The following is a 16,051-nucleotide window of genomic DNA, read 5'->3' on the forward strand; positions in this document are numbered from 1 at the left end:
TAAGCATCTGTCATATTATCTTCCTGCTAAATAAACAAACACAGAGACTCTCTAATAGTTAATGCACTAGTGCAATATTTGCTGGGGGGAAAAAAAAGTGTGTGATTTCTTGCAATCGTCTCTTGTAAACTCACTTTCAGCACAAGAAGAGCCGCATGGGGAATTGCCATCTGCTTATTTTATCAAAAAGGCAATTGGCATTGTACGTAATCTATTTCCTACCTTGAATGATTCTTAGATTCACAGTGCTCATTTCTAACTAGTAATTGGGAGCTAGTGTTAATTTCACTGAACAATAATAAATTTTAATTTCCAAATCAAAACCACAGAATGTAAATTTTTTTCCTGTGTCATCATTAAGCAGCTTAATTAAGCACCAGCTTAAACAGCTTTTAGCCTTCCTGGTGTTTACCCCTAATATATGTGGAAAGAGCAACTACATTCCCTCTTTCCAGCCTTCGTTTTGCTAGAGTAACGAAGCCAAACTCTTCTGTATTCCATTCCTGCAATGGCCCCTACATTCCCTTGGACATCCCTAATAGCACTTCTCTGCCCCACTGAGCACTTTCATACTGTGTTCGACCAGGGTTACTCATCAATATTCTTTCCTGACCAGCCACCTTCTAGCCAACAAGAGAATTTTCTGTTATCAATCCAGGACATAACTTTGCATTAGTGATACAAAATTTCATCTGATTTTTATTGCTCATGGGCTTCAAGATTATCCAGTTCCTTCCATATGGCATCCCAATGGTCTCTTCCGATACTTCACCACTTTGTATCTTTAGCAAAGCTCATTAGCATCCTCTGCATCTGGGGTATTTTATTTATTTTCATTTTATGTTTGAAAAGTTGAAATATGGCTGACATTTGGGAAACTTCAGTACTGACCTCTCCTTTTAATGCTACCAATTATCATCTGCTCCTGAAGATCTCCTTAAAATCTTCTATTAATCAAAGTTTTATCTGGTTCACTCATAATTTCTCTCATGGCACCATATCAGAGACTCCAGGTACATGACTCTACAGCAGCTTCTCTGTCTGATTTCTTTTGCAAAACTTAAGTTACGATACCATAGTTCATCCTGCATAACAGAGACCACAGCATTTCACTCTAGACTTACTCAAGTCTCTTGTGACTGGAGAGCTGTAGGAGTACCTTTGGCTAAATGGCAGTAGAAACCATGTTTTCTTTTAATTTGCACTATTGGTATAGTATGTGAGTCATAGACTTGTGATTGCTGTTGGGAAAGTGGGCGAGATAAAATACTTGAGACTAAGAGAGATTCTTAATTTTATCCTGATGTCAGAATTAAAATTTAATCTTATTTCTGAAAATCTGGTGTTCAAAAGTGACAATACTACTATCAGAATTTTATACTCCTTAAGTTGTTTTTTTTTAAGCTGACGTGAAAAATTGGAGTATACTTTTTGATAGTTTGGCTTTCTGTAGTTCATCACAGCTCTATATTTCAGCTGAGAAAGTTGTAAATTGTCTAGTTTTCAAGTGGAGAGAGAGCTGAGAAAGCTTTCCAGGACTTCAAAATTTCTGACTAGAAGGAATAAAAGAGGTGCTTCCTCTGTAACCTGAGAAGGTTACAGCCCCACGGCTTCCTAATTCAGTGCTGCAAATTTTCTGATAACTGACAAGTTAAGCTGATGTTCTGCTGGTAATTGTTCAGTGATCACATTTAGCCTGTGCTGAAGGTGATACTTTTTCACTCAGTGTAACATGCAAATAATTGTGTGGATGGTGGTTTCTCTAAGCAAGCAACTGTGAAATTAGGAGAAATGAAATTAGGCCTCATGTCTAACTTGGCAAATGAAGGATATTTTGTGTAAAGATATCTGCTATTCAAGTCACTCCACTGCCGGGATGGGTTTTTTTGATGGTGGTTTTTTGTTGGGTTTTGGGGGTGGTTTTTTTTGTCACGTCTATAAAACATTATAGACATTTTTTTGACTGGTCTGGGCTACTTTACATCACTTTAGTTAAATTAGAGAGCTATACAAAAGAAGTAAAAATGTAACTTATATCCTCTTTTACAGCTCCCTCATAAAGGGAAATATATGCAGAGGGGCCTTACTGTGAATGACAATTAGCTTCACTGGACTGAATTATTTTTTCATCTTAAACAAAAAGAGCCATGAGGAGGCATCAATTGCAACCTTGAGGCTGAATCACTTTGATATTCAGTGAACATGAGAAAGGAGTCTGACATGGTAGTTAAGGGACAGATGGGAGGGACAAGCAGTGAAAGCATGACAGCACAGGGCTACTTTGCCTTTTGGTTTTCTTAGATAGACTCCTGCAGATCTATCCCATCCTCTTAGTTTGATCCTGGTCCCTTCAGCATCACCCGGCATTTTGGCTGAGGCAGAACAGGAGTGAAAGAGAAAACGAGAACATGGGCAATGCAGAGATGGGCACATCCCAGTCAATGGGGGCTTGCCAGAGCAGTACACAGAACAAGTCTACCCACACACTTGCCTGCCCATGTAACTTTACCTTGTCTTGCACACACAGTCATGTCCTCTGGATTATAAATCTGGCATACTTGTAGAATTAGCACTCTTTCTAGGGGAGCTACAGAGGCAGTGAAGATAGCTGGGCTTGCAGCAGGTTCAGGGGGCTCAGGTGCCCTTTCTGGCTCTACAGAGCTCATCCTCCCCCAATAACAGCTACCTACACAAAGAAGAAAGTAGAGTTGTAGAAGTGGCAAGTCACAGGCAGCTGACTTGCTAGCCTGCAGTCAATTGGATTAGATGCTGACCTGAGGAGAGCACTAGCAGACGGTGAGCTGACTGTTCGCTTACGAGCAAACACCAAAGACAAGGAAATGAAGAGAAGCAGGTCAATCCCATGTACCTACTTACAGTCGCCTCCCATTTCCACAGGTACCTGTGGAGAAGGATCATCCACCCTCAGTATCTCTCCCCTACCGTGGCGGAGTGCAGGGGTTTGCCAGTCTCTCCTGTAAAGGTGCTGAGCAGCAAGAAAGCCTGGCAGAAATGCATAGAAACAATTCCTCCTTCTGTTTTCAGGCAGTGCAGCTATTGGCTCTTTTATCAGTGGATATGTCTCACCCTTATCCAAATACCATATGTCCCGCAGTGGCTGCATGTGCCAGCCAGTCTTACCAGGCTCCTTCATGCCAGCAGCCTCACTCCACTGATGCCTGGCTTCCCGGGAAGCTCGCATGCAAGTTCACTGCTGGAGCATCTTTTAATTCTGTGCCTAAGAAAAGAATGTATTAAGAAGAGCCAGGAAGAAATACATCACACTTGGTGTTTGCAAAGCTGCACTGGGCGAACACATGGGCTCGCCACATATTTCCCTGGGCCCATATGGAGAAGGAAAGGCTGATAAGCTTACAGTTGACTGACTTGTAACCCACCAGGACAGGGATGGGAGCCAGCTGCCATCTGAAAGCGTGCAGGGGGATAGCAAAAGCTACGGGGAAGAAGACATACTCTCTTTAATTGGATTAGCTGCTCATAGAATGTTATATCATTCTTATCTCCTTCCAAATCCAAGGCTTTCCTGACACTGATGTGTTTTATGATCCTACTCTCACTGGCTTAATGTTAAAGAGCAGAGGAAGCATAAAAGAGATCAGTAAGCTCAGGGCAAATACATAGGCTAGAGGAAGAGTGGGATACTGCTGAGGCACCAAGAAGCAGAGAATCAAACCCAACAATGTTAGAGAGTATTCACATTTCACATCAAACTACCAATGGAGTATTCATTTCAAGGTACACAGACAGATATTCAAGTGACATACAGCACTGACAGAGCTCTTCAGTAACTATTGAACCTCTCCTTAACAGGCAGCAGTTTAGGAGCTGGCTTATAATGTTTCTGGAAGGTACAGGTAAAACCATGGAGAAGATATTTTAAAGTCATAGAGCCTAAAAGAGACACATTTGTACATGTAGATATTGTAACAAAATTTTTATCCCACTAGCACGCCACTCCTGATTTCATGTCCCCGAGACAGAGTTCAGCTGGTTTCAGTTCAAAGTAGCACAGTCATTTGGGCTGGCTTTCAAAGGTAAGCACAGCAGGTAGACCTGTTATCTTCCTTGAAAGGCAGCACCATGTTGAGCAGATCAAAACACAGCTGTCTTCTTTACATTAGCCAGCCAGTTCCCAGCCATGGAAAAGCCTGATCCAGACCCGTCCTTGCATCTAAACAATCCTCCCAGCTGAGACATCCACTTTAGAAACCTCTCAGCTTCTTCTCCAGAAAGGGAGCATCAGCATCTCAAACAAGACAGAGGCTGAAAGACATTGCTTGGGCAAGGTATTTAGCACACACCTAATTACAACCACCTGAACAACCTCACTTGGTTAGACGGGTCTTCAAAGCATCCATACTCTTGCATATCTTGTTAAAACAGCCTTTGGAGACTACAGGGGGGCAATCTGACTCCTGAAGCACTAGTCATTTGGTGCGAGGTCCAGGTTCATATGGAAAGGAACATATTGAAGAGACAACAATGGTTTAAAGCTCACCACCACCCCAATTTTACCCAGGCAGTGTGAGCTGCTCCCCAGCTTTCACCTGCCTAGAAACCCTCATAAATTTACAACTTTTACCAGCCAAGCCTGTCTACAGCTGCTCTTCACTATGAATGCAAATGAAGATCAGAAACAAAAGGGCTTTACAGCCTGTGTACCTCAGAACACAGCTCAGCCTGTGAGTGTGAGTCATTGTGGTACCTTCAGCTTTCTACTGTAATCACACTAAAATATTTTAAAACATAGAGCTCAGAGTTGTTCTTTTCCCTCACTTGTTTGAAAACCAAAAAAGATGGAGGTATAACCCCTCCCCATAGTGGAATGAGACTTACCAGGGAAGAGTAAGGTCATCAGAAGCTTTCACTCCCTATATGCACAAGGGCTCTGTCATTGCAAGTTGTATAGCAGGACCATGAGTTAGCAGAGGTTTGCAAATAAGGCTCATGGGAGCTTTGGGCATGATGGCTTTTTCCAAATTTCCATGTACAAAGGTATCACGGAAAATGCTGCTGTGATCCCAGTAAGGTGATGGTGGCCATGGGCAGCACAAGCAATCCAAGCCCTGGCTAAAGTCCTCTGCTTCTGGTACACAGCAGCATGGTCTTCCAACTCAGTTCCACACACAAGATTAACCCACCCCAACTGCTCAGCAACACTTGCCCACTTGCAGGCTGTTACTGCCAAATATATGGAAAATGAGGATGGCTGCAAGGAGTCTGGGAGCTGGGGTGGAAAGGTCAGGTGTGAGAAAAGAGAGAAGAGAAGGGTATAGGTTAGAGAGGTGTGTGTCAGGGCAATGAGGGCCTGGAGTGGATGGCTGTGGGTTTTGAGAGAGGGTGTTGCTGGAGGAGACAAGAATGGGTTCTTGGTCTCTATTGATTTAGGCTCTTAAGAATATTTGGACTCTGTCAGAAGGTTTATTTTGTTTGCTTTCCAGGTATACAAGAGGTGTAGCCTTGAAATCCTGCTTAGCGTTTGGCATTGCAAAAGGCCAGTCTGGGATAGAACTGCATTGGTGGTGCTTGGGACGAACACATTTATGGGACCAGTGGGATGGGACATTAAATGTGCTTATTTTCAAAATTAACCTGTTGGATCCACATACTCTTTCTTTTATTTCTGTACTCATCAAGATGTGAACCTGCCAGATGAGCTACGTACTACAGATGATCTCGTCGGACTGCATGATTTTGTAAGGGCAAAGTGTGTGTGGATCTCGGGGACGAGAGAGAGAGAAAATCTTCTTTTTGCACAGTATGTGTCTAGTTTCCACATGTCAGGATAATCCCAGTGGCAACAAGAGGGAGAACTTTTTACATTTAGTAACATTTATTTCTGCATTCGGTATCAAGTACATAAGTGCAAATATTCAGAGTCCATAATTAAGTCCATTAGGAACTACAGAGAATGTAATACAAATTGTAATAAATTTAACATGCTGGAACTTTCCAGTTACCATACATGTAAATCAGCCTGTCAATCCCTTACGACAAAAGTACTGGGTTTTGTTTTCATTTTTTTGAGTTATACAAAACTGATTACCATAAGTACCGATTACTGTTTATTTTATTTGTGCTGGAAAACACTAAAACATCAGTCTACAATTCTATATAGTTAATAAAGATGAATCCAACCAGCAACCCAGTGACGTAGAAGCAATTTTAACTATTGCGTCAGTGCGCTAAGCAGGAAAGCCCCTAGCCACATGTAACATTAAAAGTTATAGAAGCAATGCCAATAGAAGAAGGAAAAACACTAAAAAAATAAAATAAAAAAGGTCAATATTATTTAGGCTCTCACCATCATGCACTTTATAAGCAACACAAAAAAACACATCTAGTACACTTTTCTCTTTACTATACTTTAGTGCTTGACACAAGTGATTGCAAATATTCTAAGTGCAGAAGCAGCAGGGGAAAAGCACTGCTTCCGAGTTTTATGTTTCTAAGATTATGGTGTCAAGAAAAAAAAGAACGATAAATTTGCAGTAAAGTGTAAGAACAGAGCTGTTTCACTCCAGATTCCCCCTGTTATTCACTACTGTAGTTGATGAATTCTTGAAGTTTGCTTTACTCTGCCTTTCTCTTAGCACCTGGGATTTTAGCTTGAATCCTAGAAATAAAGAAGAAAAAAAAGGAGGATTATATGGTCAGACAGCTATTCCATTCCAGTGGATCCCCATTTGGGGTCTTATCCACGTGTAATCTCTTTAGCTTGCATTCAGTGTGTTGTCATAACAGGTGGACCAGAGTCCAATAAGCAAAAGGGGTGATGCCCAGCTATGTGTTCTCGAAGGCCCCTAGTTGTAAATGCCCAGTTTTGATGGTTCACGTAACCCATGGGATATGCTCAGTGATATTCCCCCCACTTCATTATTCTACCATGGTCTGTTATTTATTGGTCTATTGTCTATTGGAAGCCAGGAATGAAATTTAAACAAAGATTTTTCAGTACAGACTTTTAGTTGTGCCCAAGGCTAAGGGTTTTGCAGAATCACACAAATATTGGCTGGAAAGGATCCCTAGAAGTCTTTGAATCAACTTCCTATGTGAGGCAGGACTATCCCCAATGCTAAATCAGGTTGGCCACAGCTTTGCCTTGCTGCATCTTGAAAGCTTCCAAGGAAGGAGGTTCTGGCACCTCCTTGTGTAGCCTGCTCCAGTGCTGTCCTGCTCTCCTAGTGAAAAAGGTTCTCCTAATGTACAACATCAACCTCCTAAGCTAGATTTATGTTGTTGCTCCTTGTTATAACATCTGCCACTACTGAGAAGAGTTTGGCTCTATCATCTTGTAACTTCCCATCAAGAACTTTTAAGCTGCTATGAAATCACTCCTTACCTCCCTCCTTGCCAGGCTAAACAAGCCCAGTTTCCTCAGCAGCTCCTTGTGGGTCGCTTGCTCTCTGTACCTCACCATTTTGTAACCTTCCATTGGATACTTGTTATTCAGCCAACTTTTGCAAAGCTACAGATACAAACTGCTGAGACATATGGATCTACCTTCCAGTCCAGCCATTCTGCTTCATCAGTTCTCAACACTTGCTTAGACCTTGTAGAACTATGCTTAGACCCTTGCCATGCCCTTAGGGAACCCACAAAAGCTTTTGATACAGGCAGCACTTTAGGAACTAGAGCAGACTGCATCAAAAATTTCATCCAGGTCTTCCATCCATTCCATGGTGGTTAGAAACACTCAAGATCATGGTGCTTCCAGGTATTTTCTTTCTGTAAGAAAGTGGTGTTCTAATTCCCACTTTGTTCATTAATGATATTATTAATGCTAAAGGACAAAGTCCCTGAATGCAAAAACCCAGGCTTGGGGTAGTCAGTGGGAAGAAGAGTTAACACATTCCTTCCTGTTTGTCTTGGCCATGTAAAAGTATGGACATGAGTCCCTGGTTGGGCTGCTCTGTCCACAGCTCCCCCAAATGGCAGGAGAGGGAAGGATGTAGGGTCACAGCTCTGCCTCAGTCTACACCCAGCTGAGAAGGACTGTGTTCCTCCAGGGATCTGCCCACCTGCAGGCTCCTGCATGCCAGGAGCTGGGGAGAACATCATCCATAGGGCATGTTGTCCCCGGGACCACCCAGCTTTTAGCCACCCCCCAGTGCACCGCAACCTCACAGCAAGACTTCTGGTCAAGTCTGCTGCTGAACTCACTTTGCCACAACAGTGTTTATGTGGGTCCGCACCAGTCCCAAGTATTGATCAATCTGTGCCTGCAAAGAGCAAAATGAGACCAAGTCAATCAAGCATTGACAAGGCAGAACCACCCAGACACCCAAACCACACCGTGCAGGCAGACTTACCTGGTACTTGTCATATACAACGGGGAAAGTAAACATAGACACCACAGCTGAGGAGAAAAAGAGCACACAGTTATATTCCTGCTGATCAGATTTCTCCAGAGAAGAGACCTACTTCAAACAGTGACAAACGCATATCATGCCACTTGGTCAGCTGATCCACCAGGGATCTTTGTATTAAAAATGAACTTTGCTCAAACCTCCCAAATATGGAATTTCCCTTTGCTTTGGGACTCGTAGCTGCAAAACCATGAAACACAAATTAGTTCTAGCAGGAGGGACAATTTACAGGAATAATGAATATTTACTGGAAAGGAAAATAAAAGTTGATGGTTTAACTGTGGGGAAGGCACAATGAGGATAGGCTGTTTTGTCTAAGCAGAAATCATGAGGGAGTTAAAAGCAGATTTTAAAAGAAATGTTGATTTTTACCCATTATCAGAAGAGTCAAGCCATTGAAGAGGGCTCCCACGTAAGTCAGCAGCCACATTAGTACTGCAAACTAAATTAAAGATGGATCATTACATCACCTCCAGTGTCAGCATAAGAAGAAATTAGTTCACTTAACTAGCTAACATAATAGCACATTAGCCTTTTCTAATGTGTAAGGGGACTTGTTAAGTAAGGCACATTAGGGACTAGGTACTTTTTCTGGGTGTATAAACCCCTTTCTCCATTCTGCTGTTCACTGCTTCTCACCCTCTTAGCTGAGCTTTCATGTAGATTTAGGGCTTAATTGCATACATTTAGGACTCTGCATTGAGCATGGCATAGGCAGATTACTGCATCCAATTTTGGTGATGGCAGGGGTCATCGCACACAGGTTAATCACAGCCCCACAGTGATAATCCCGGTGACTGAAAACTCTGGAGGCTAGGAGATGGGTACATTTTTCTAAAAATCTTTAGTAATTAGGAGCCTAACCCATGTCTGCTCTCTTAACGATCTTCCCTTCGCTCTGAAGAACACCTACTTGGGTGTAAGGCTGAAAATAAATAATTATCTCAGCAGGAGGGGAAAGAAGACCTTCCTCCATAGCAGTAAATGCCACTATTAGAGGAAATCCAGATTAACAGAGGCATTAGAGGGGAACACACTATTTTGTGGCAAAGCCATAGAAAGCATAACGCAGAGATGCTTCTAGAACTGCAGTGGAGCTAAGCTCATCCTGCAACTTTTATAATTCCTATATTACATATCAATAAATTCAAATGTAGATTGGCAAACCTCTAAACTGCTAGAAGCAAGCAGTTTGGAAATCAAAAAGGAGAGCAACTTTTATATTTAGAGCTACACAAAAATATGTTTTGTGAAGACACTGTCAACATGGGAAGCAGTACTTTGAAATGTAGATTGATCCTCTAGAGATGGGTTAAAAATATTTAAAGCAATCCTACTTTTAAAGAATCCACAAGGTCCTGAACGAGGAAGAGTCTCCTCAGCTCTTTAACTGTGCTGTTGACATATAGCTGGAGGCAGTCTGTGTATTTCTGAATCTGGTCCTGTGAAAGATTCATTTCCATCTCCAAGTAGGCTCTGCCAGAAACACAGGTCCAGTTACAAACCCAGGGAGGTTCACCTGCCGTTCACACTCATGCCTGTCAGCCCCATCACTCCCTCCTCCCCAGACCTCATTTCTTTGCATTGGAGCAACGTGTCCCCCTTCCTGCAGGCACAGAGCCACCAGCACACACTGTCTTCGCCTTGCATGACCCATCTCCCCGGGCAATTGCGGGCTGTACTGAGGCTGTTTGCCTCCAGCCTTGCTCTCTCTCCACGCAGAGCCTGGTTTTGATGGAATTTCTCTCTTTACTCCACCTGAAGGGGGATGCAAATCATAGCTGGAAAGGTTTCCCCACGAATTTCTGTGCAACACTGCTGCCACAGAAGGGGACATCTCCTCCAGCTGGCAGCTTCTGGAGGAACAAAGCTGTTGTCTGGCCACGTGTCACCTTCAGCTTCGACACCCCCTTCTCTCTCCTCCATCCCTACACCTGCCCTGCGCCTCTCTCTGAGCTATGCCCATGTCATGAGTCACATCTCAGAGCCAACCCAAGTGGAACAGAAGGAGCAGCATCCCAACAAGACCTGGTTTACCAACTTGTTGGCACAGCAGAGGAGAAAGAATTGGTGTTTCCCTGGAGCAAACCACTCAGACCCTGCAGAGGGTAGGGAGGGCACTGGCATTGGCTCTGGTACCATCACCTAAGGTAATGGATTGCCACATCACAGCCAAGCAGTGCTGGAGAAAAGATATGAATAGCTTTCCTCTACGCCAAATAGAGTGTGCTCAGAAACAATGATCTTCCTGCTTGCAGAGATACTGTATTATCATTAGCTCCAATGAAACTCTTTTTCTCTGTTTGCTTAAAATTTTCTAGATCTTTAGAATTTCAGGAAAAAAATTCTCATGTCTCAGAGGACGAGGGCTTTTGTGGGTTTTTTTGTGTTTTTTTCAATACAGCCTAACAGCTCTTGAGACACTGGACAACAGAAAAAATTACTTCCCCTGTTATGAACAAGAAAAGAATTTTATCCAGTATAAAAGCAGCAGCTAAAGAAACGTGAATTGCCACTAGGAATGGATCCTTTGCAAAATAAACGGCCCCTGGCCATGACTGCAAAGCACTCACTTGAAAGGGTGGCCCTCGTCCGTCTTCTGCACAGCCTGTAGGACGGATTTGTAGATTCTGAAGCTAATGGTGGCCGAGAGGCCGGCGAGGGCCAGGTAGGCCACGACACTGACGACGCTGAACTGGGTCAGGGAGAAGAGCAGCAACAGGAGGCTGCCGAACATGATCCCTGTCTGCTTGATGTCACGCCAGTACAAGAGGTCGATAGCTGGGGAGAGAAGATCAACATGTTAAAGGCACGAGCTGGAAGGGCATCGAGGATGGCCACCATGGCCACTGCAATGCTTGGAGTACCTGCAGGAGGGAAAAGGGAGGAGTGATACCCCTGCTCACATCAGCATTAACGGGAACTCCTCAACAGAAGCAGTGAAGTGACTTCAGCAACTTGCTGAGGAAATGACAACTGATGACCTACTTGAAATCCTTGTATTTCATGCGTCTGTGTCTGGGTTAGATAAGATGGATGAATATCTCCAACCGCAGCATGGTGGGTCTCTTGTAGCAGCAAGGGAAATGCAAGCTGGGGTTTGTGTTGTTGCTAGGGTTATATGGACGTTTTTACCCTAACTTGCATTTAGCTAGTCTGGAAACTAGATTCCCCCCCCCCACCCCGGGTTAAAGTCCAAATGCCAAATGCTTGATCAAAGCATTTTCAAGTTTTGGTTGTTGATAAATGAATGAGAAAGTTTGTAGTTGGCCACAATAAACCACTTTCCCATTCAAAGTTTTGACAATATGATTTTGTTATTTGCTAAGTCTTGAGAAAGGAAAAGACTCCTGGTTTTACCACTGCCTAATAGTTACATGGGTAGGAAAACATTTTTCAGATGGGACCTTAAAATACAGAATAAATCCCTTTTGCTACTGCAAATCCAACCATCTCGGAAATATTAAAAAAAACCGCCAAACTTTCTGCTTGTTAGATAACTTTCCTTGTCTAGATCCATGGAAAGTGTTAGTTAGAACAAAGCAAGTGCAGAAAACCATTTTCAACTAATATATTTTTACATTTATAAAGCAGTTAATTTTGACAGTGTTTTTCACCCAATTTGTATAGTTTATTCCAACCCCTCCAGCAAACAATCTTACCATCAGGAATAGCCACTATAAAAGCAAAATGTTATGAAATGATTGCTGACTATCCAGTTCACGAAGGTGAATTTAATTTCTTTACACTGATAATCTGTTTCTGAGAGGACTCTTCATCCAGCCAAAGAACATGCTCATGACAATCTAAACAAAACAGCTTTAATTTCACACACTGCACAAGTCCTCATGAACAGCTTGAACACACCACCAGCCAAACAGATTTCATAGATGCCACTTGTCAAATCATTCTGAACAAAGAGTAAATTCAGGAAAAATGCAATCTGTTAAAAAAAAAAAAAATCACAAATATGAAAAGAAACAAAATTAATCCAGCCTCGTATTTCTTATCATCTAATCTCCAAAAATCGTGAGTCATCAAAGCATGTTTGCCGTGAGTCAATGAGCTATATTACTCATTACTATTACACATATTAGCATTGCTTTTCAAAGTGATGGGCTTGAATGCAAAAATTGCTATAGTATTACTGAGCTCTTTTCTCTTCATGCAACATTCACATCCTACTATATTCTCCATCAATATACACAATATAATAAGTCTTTCATGGTTTTAAGTGTCAGTGTTCAGCACTGGACCTGTGGTCATGAGCACGCATGAATAGAGCTATGGACTGCATGGAAGCCAAGGGACAGGGATCTTGGCGGTACACGCTGGGGTCCTGGGTGCTGATTTGACACATTAGGGACCAGGCCAGAGTCTTTCCAGATACATGCCCCGGTCTCCTTCCTGCAGAAACCCAGGGGCATGGACTAGGGAATGCTCCAAAATGCAGTTACAACTTAGAGCATGCACCTTTGTCAGGGAGTTTAGCAGCAGACTCCACTGTGTTGATGCAGGCAGCTGGAGCTCCACCAGTTGCTCGCAGTGTTGAGGTGCTGGAGTATGTGACTTGCAAATCATCCTTACAAAATGGCATCCAGAACACAAATGTGCAGTTTTTACCATTTTTCATAGTCTTTTTCGGTCAAAATTCTGCAGCACAGCACAGTAACTGGTGTACTTTCACCAGCCAGCATTTGGGCAGGAGGTAGTATTCACAGCCCCATCATTTTTTGTGCTTAAAAATTCCTCTGTCAGAGGACAGTATTGGACATTTATGCAAATTTCACTTTTTGATATACTCAAATTTTCTATCACACAATACCTTCACGTTAAATGAAATGAGCACAGGTGAGCTAGCTCAGGATGCTGTACGTGGAACATCATCTGCTGATGAAAGAAAAAGGCCACACACCAGGGAAAAACACTACCTGGGATGTAAGCAGTAGACAGGCAAAGAAATGAGCAGAGCCAAAAAATAGAAAAGCCCACCTCAGTAGAGTTCCCTGAGTTAAGGTGAATTGATGATAAACCCAAAATGAGCAACTAAGCCCTCTCTCTTTCTTGCTAGGATCTTCTGCCTCATATTCCTGCAGACTGGAAGTGGGCTGTACTCTTATGCAGAGATGCCAAACTGCATTTTCGCATTCCCCTCCACAAGGAAGATGCTGAATAACTCAAAACAGACTTGATCAGGAGTGTGTATATCCTGAAACGTGCCCCTTTCTGCCATGAAATGACTGGGATATTTACTAAGCTGGATCAGGTAAGGAAAGACTTGCCACACTCAGAGAAAGATGGACAGAGGCCAAATGACACAGTTCTGGGGATATGTGCATGCACGGGAGAGGACATGAAAAGGCAGCTGGCCTCTTTCTCCAGCCAAATGAGACTTGGGAGAGAGGGATCCTGTGCCTTTTAGACCCGAGGCAAATATTCCCATGTGCATGGAAAAAATATGTGCCAACTGCTAGGTGGAAAATCTCAGCACAGAGGAGGGAGATAAGTTGAATGATTTTTATGTGGCTGTCCCCGTGCCCAGGTCCAGCCTGGGAACAGAACCCCCCCACCCACAGCCTGCAGTAGGTCAGTTAGGATTTTCAAGGGCAGGAACCAAATCTGCCTTCTCCCTCGCAGGGACGGGGAGCTGTGGCACTGCTGCTGTGTCCAGCTGTTTGGGTAGGATTTGCTGCTCCCCCAGCCATTCCTCCTCCTCTCCCTTAGGGAGAAGGGGGTGACCCAAACCGCCGTGCAAAAGGCAGTGCAGAAGGGAGGTGAACCTCACAGCTCCTTGGGCAGGGAAGGGGGAGAAGGAGAGTCAGTGGAGATCTGTGGGGTCCATCCATGGTCCATGGGCTTCTCTGGAGACAGGACTTTTTTTGTCAACAGGCCTCAGGGATTTGAGATGTATCAGTTCCCCTGGAATTTAGATGCTGCTGAAAACATGTAAGCTATGTATTAGAGCTATATTTGCTCCTTCAGTCACAGTTTCATTCACCTCCAAGGCTTTTTACATTATTTTTGTTCTACATTTCCTTACATAAACAAATCTCCCTTAAAAGCAAACAGAGGCACACCCGATGCAGAACCCTCTAGCTGGGATCCTTTGCCTGGCTTCCTCGGGGTGCCATTTTCTCCTGTAACCATTTACACCAGAGCAAAAGTACCTGTCACATCGGCATCTGGCATTGCAAACAGATACCAAGGGGCAAAGTAATGAGATATCTGCTCCTTCACCATCATATGAACCCAGGGCTGGCTGCATCAACTCTCTCCACACTCGAGTTTTTATTCTGAACAGGAATGAAAGTGAAAGATGAGGTTGTCTGCCACATTTATATGTCTGCTTTGACTTTCATCTCATTCTATATTCATATAAAACTGATTCAGACAGCGAAAAACTCCCTCAAACACTCACTAACCCCACAGGTTTACTGCCCTTCAACAGGTCACAAAATATAAATGGTGGCCTGAATCTCTGATGAAGGGTAGCTGCCTGTTCCTGCCTGCACCCCTTCCTTTGCACGCTGACATGGGGACACAGCGAGTATGAGGACGGCAGGGCCAGGAGCTGAGCTGGAGCACACACCTTCGCACGCACACCTCTGCAGAGCCACTCGCCAGCACGCGCTGGCCCCACGCTCAGCCAGGCTTTGAGTCCAGCTCTTACGCAGGTATACCGTTCCCCAGATAAATTAAAGGAGAGAGGATCCTTCACAGCATGAGTTAATGACATAATAATTAAGTGCTTTGGTCAATCTTTAGGGAAAGAATAAAAGGTCCTAGTGTGGTGAAGGGTCCTGCAACCGCTGAGTGTGTGCAGACATTGTGTCTGCGTGCGCGTGTGTGTGCGCAGCACTGCCCAGACCTGACTACAATGGCATGATTCTGAGCAATGCATGCTGAATATGCATGAAGCAGGAGGCTGGTGCCACATGAGCCTGTCGATATGTGATGTGCATGCAATTGGACAGTGGGTCAATCTGCCCGGCCAAGCAAGACACACTTCTGAGAGCCAAAACACCAACTGCAAACCACCTAAGGTTTGCAGCTAGGATTTGCAAACAGGGTTTGGAAAACATGCACTGAAATCAGCCTCGGCTTCACTGAGGTTTGGTTTCCTTCTGTTTTGAAAATCCCAACTGTAAAATCCTGATCATGCCCATTAACATGCAGAAGCTGTTCAGCTGTAGCCTTCCATGATCTCCTTTTAGCCTCCTGGAAGGAGGAAAGCAGCGCCAGTCACTTTGCACTCTCCAGTACAACACATCAGACCTCTGGCTCATTTGTGGAGGTATAAAAAGACTCTGGGTTTTGCCAGAACTGCCTCAGACTCAAAAGTATTTGTATTTATTAAGGGGGACTTGCCAGCCAATTCTAAGACAGCAGTGATGGAGGTCACTGCAACTGCCTTTGAAGAATTTTCTAGGAGAAGCTTGTCTGATGAGTGGTTTATCTGAAAGTATCACCTGCCCATGTTTTTTAACTGACAGCAGAACTTGTAAAATGTTATTCAGTAGTCGCCTAGTTGAAAGAAAAAGTTTTCAAGGGTGCCAAATCTGTGTCTCAGCTAGACTTTATGGTGTAACTTCATACCATTAAACTAAAGTGTGTCCTCCATTTGGAGCCAACCCCCGGATGATGCACAAAGGTAAATTCTA

At 43.6% G+C, this 16,051-nt stretch overlaps 1 protein-coding gene across 2 annotated transcripts in view; it reads right to left on the bottom strand.

Moving 5' to 3' along the window:
• Nucleotides 1-5,835: 5,835 nt before the first annotated feature.
• The window catches only part of RTN1 (reticulon 1), a 121,119-nt gene continuing 110,903 nt past the window's right edge, over nt 5,836-16,051 (bottom strand). For both annotated transcript variants that reach the window (XM_075753316.1, XM_075753317.1), the window contains 6 exons: nt 10,964-11,171; nt 9,728-9,866; nt 8,763-8,832; nt 8,334-8,380; nt 8,185-8,243; nt 5,836-6,637 (listed from right to left, as the gene is read on the bottom strand). In XM_075753316.1, the coding sequence (XP_075609431.1) occupies nt 6,595-6,637; nt 8,185-8,243; nt 8,334-8,380; nt 8,763-8,832; nt 9,728-9,866; nt 10,964-11,171 (566 nt within the window). In that variant the 3' untranslated portion in view covers nt 5,836-6,594. The remainder of the gene's footprint in view (nt 6,638-8,184; nt 8,244-8,333; nt 8,381-8,762; nt 8,833-9,727; nt 9,867-10,963; nt 11,172-16,051) is intronic.

This window comes from Balearica regulorum, chromosome 5, assembly GCF_011004875.1.
Source record: "Balearica regulorum gibbericeps isolate bBalReg1 chromosome 5, bBalReg1.pri, whole genome shotgun sequence".
NCBI lineage: Eukaryota > Metazoa > Chordata > Aves > Gruiformes > Gruidae > Balearica > Balearica regulorum.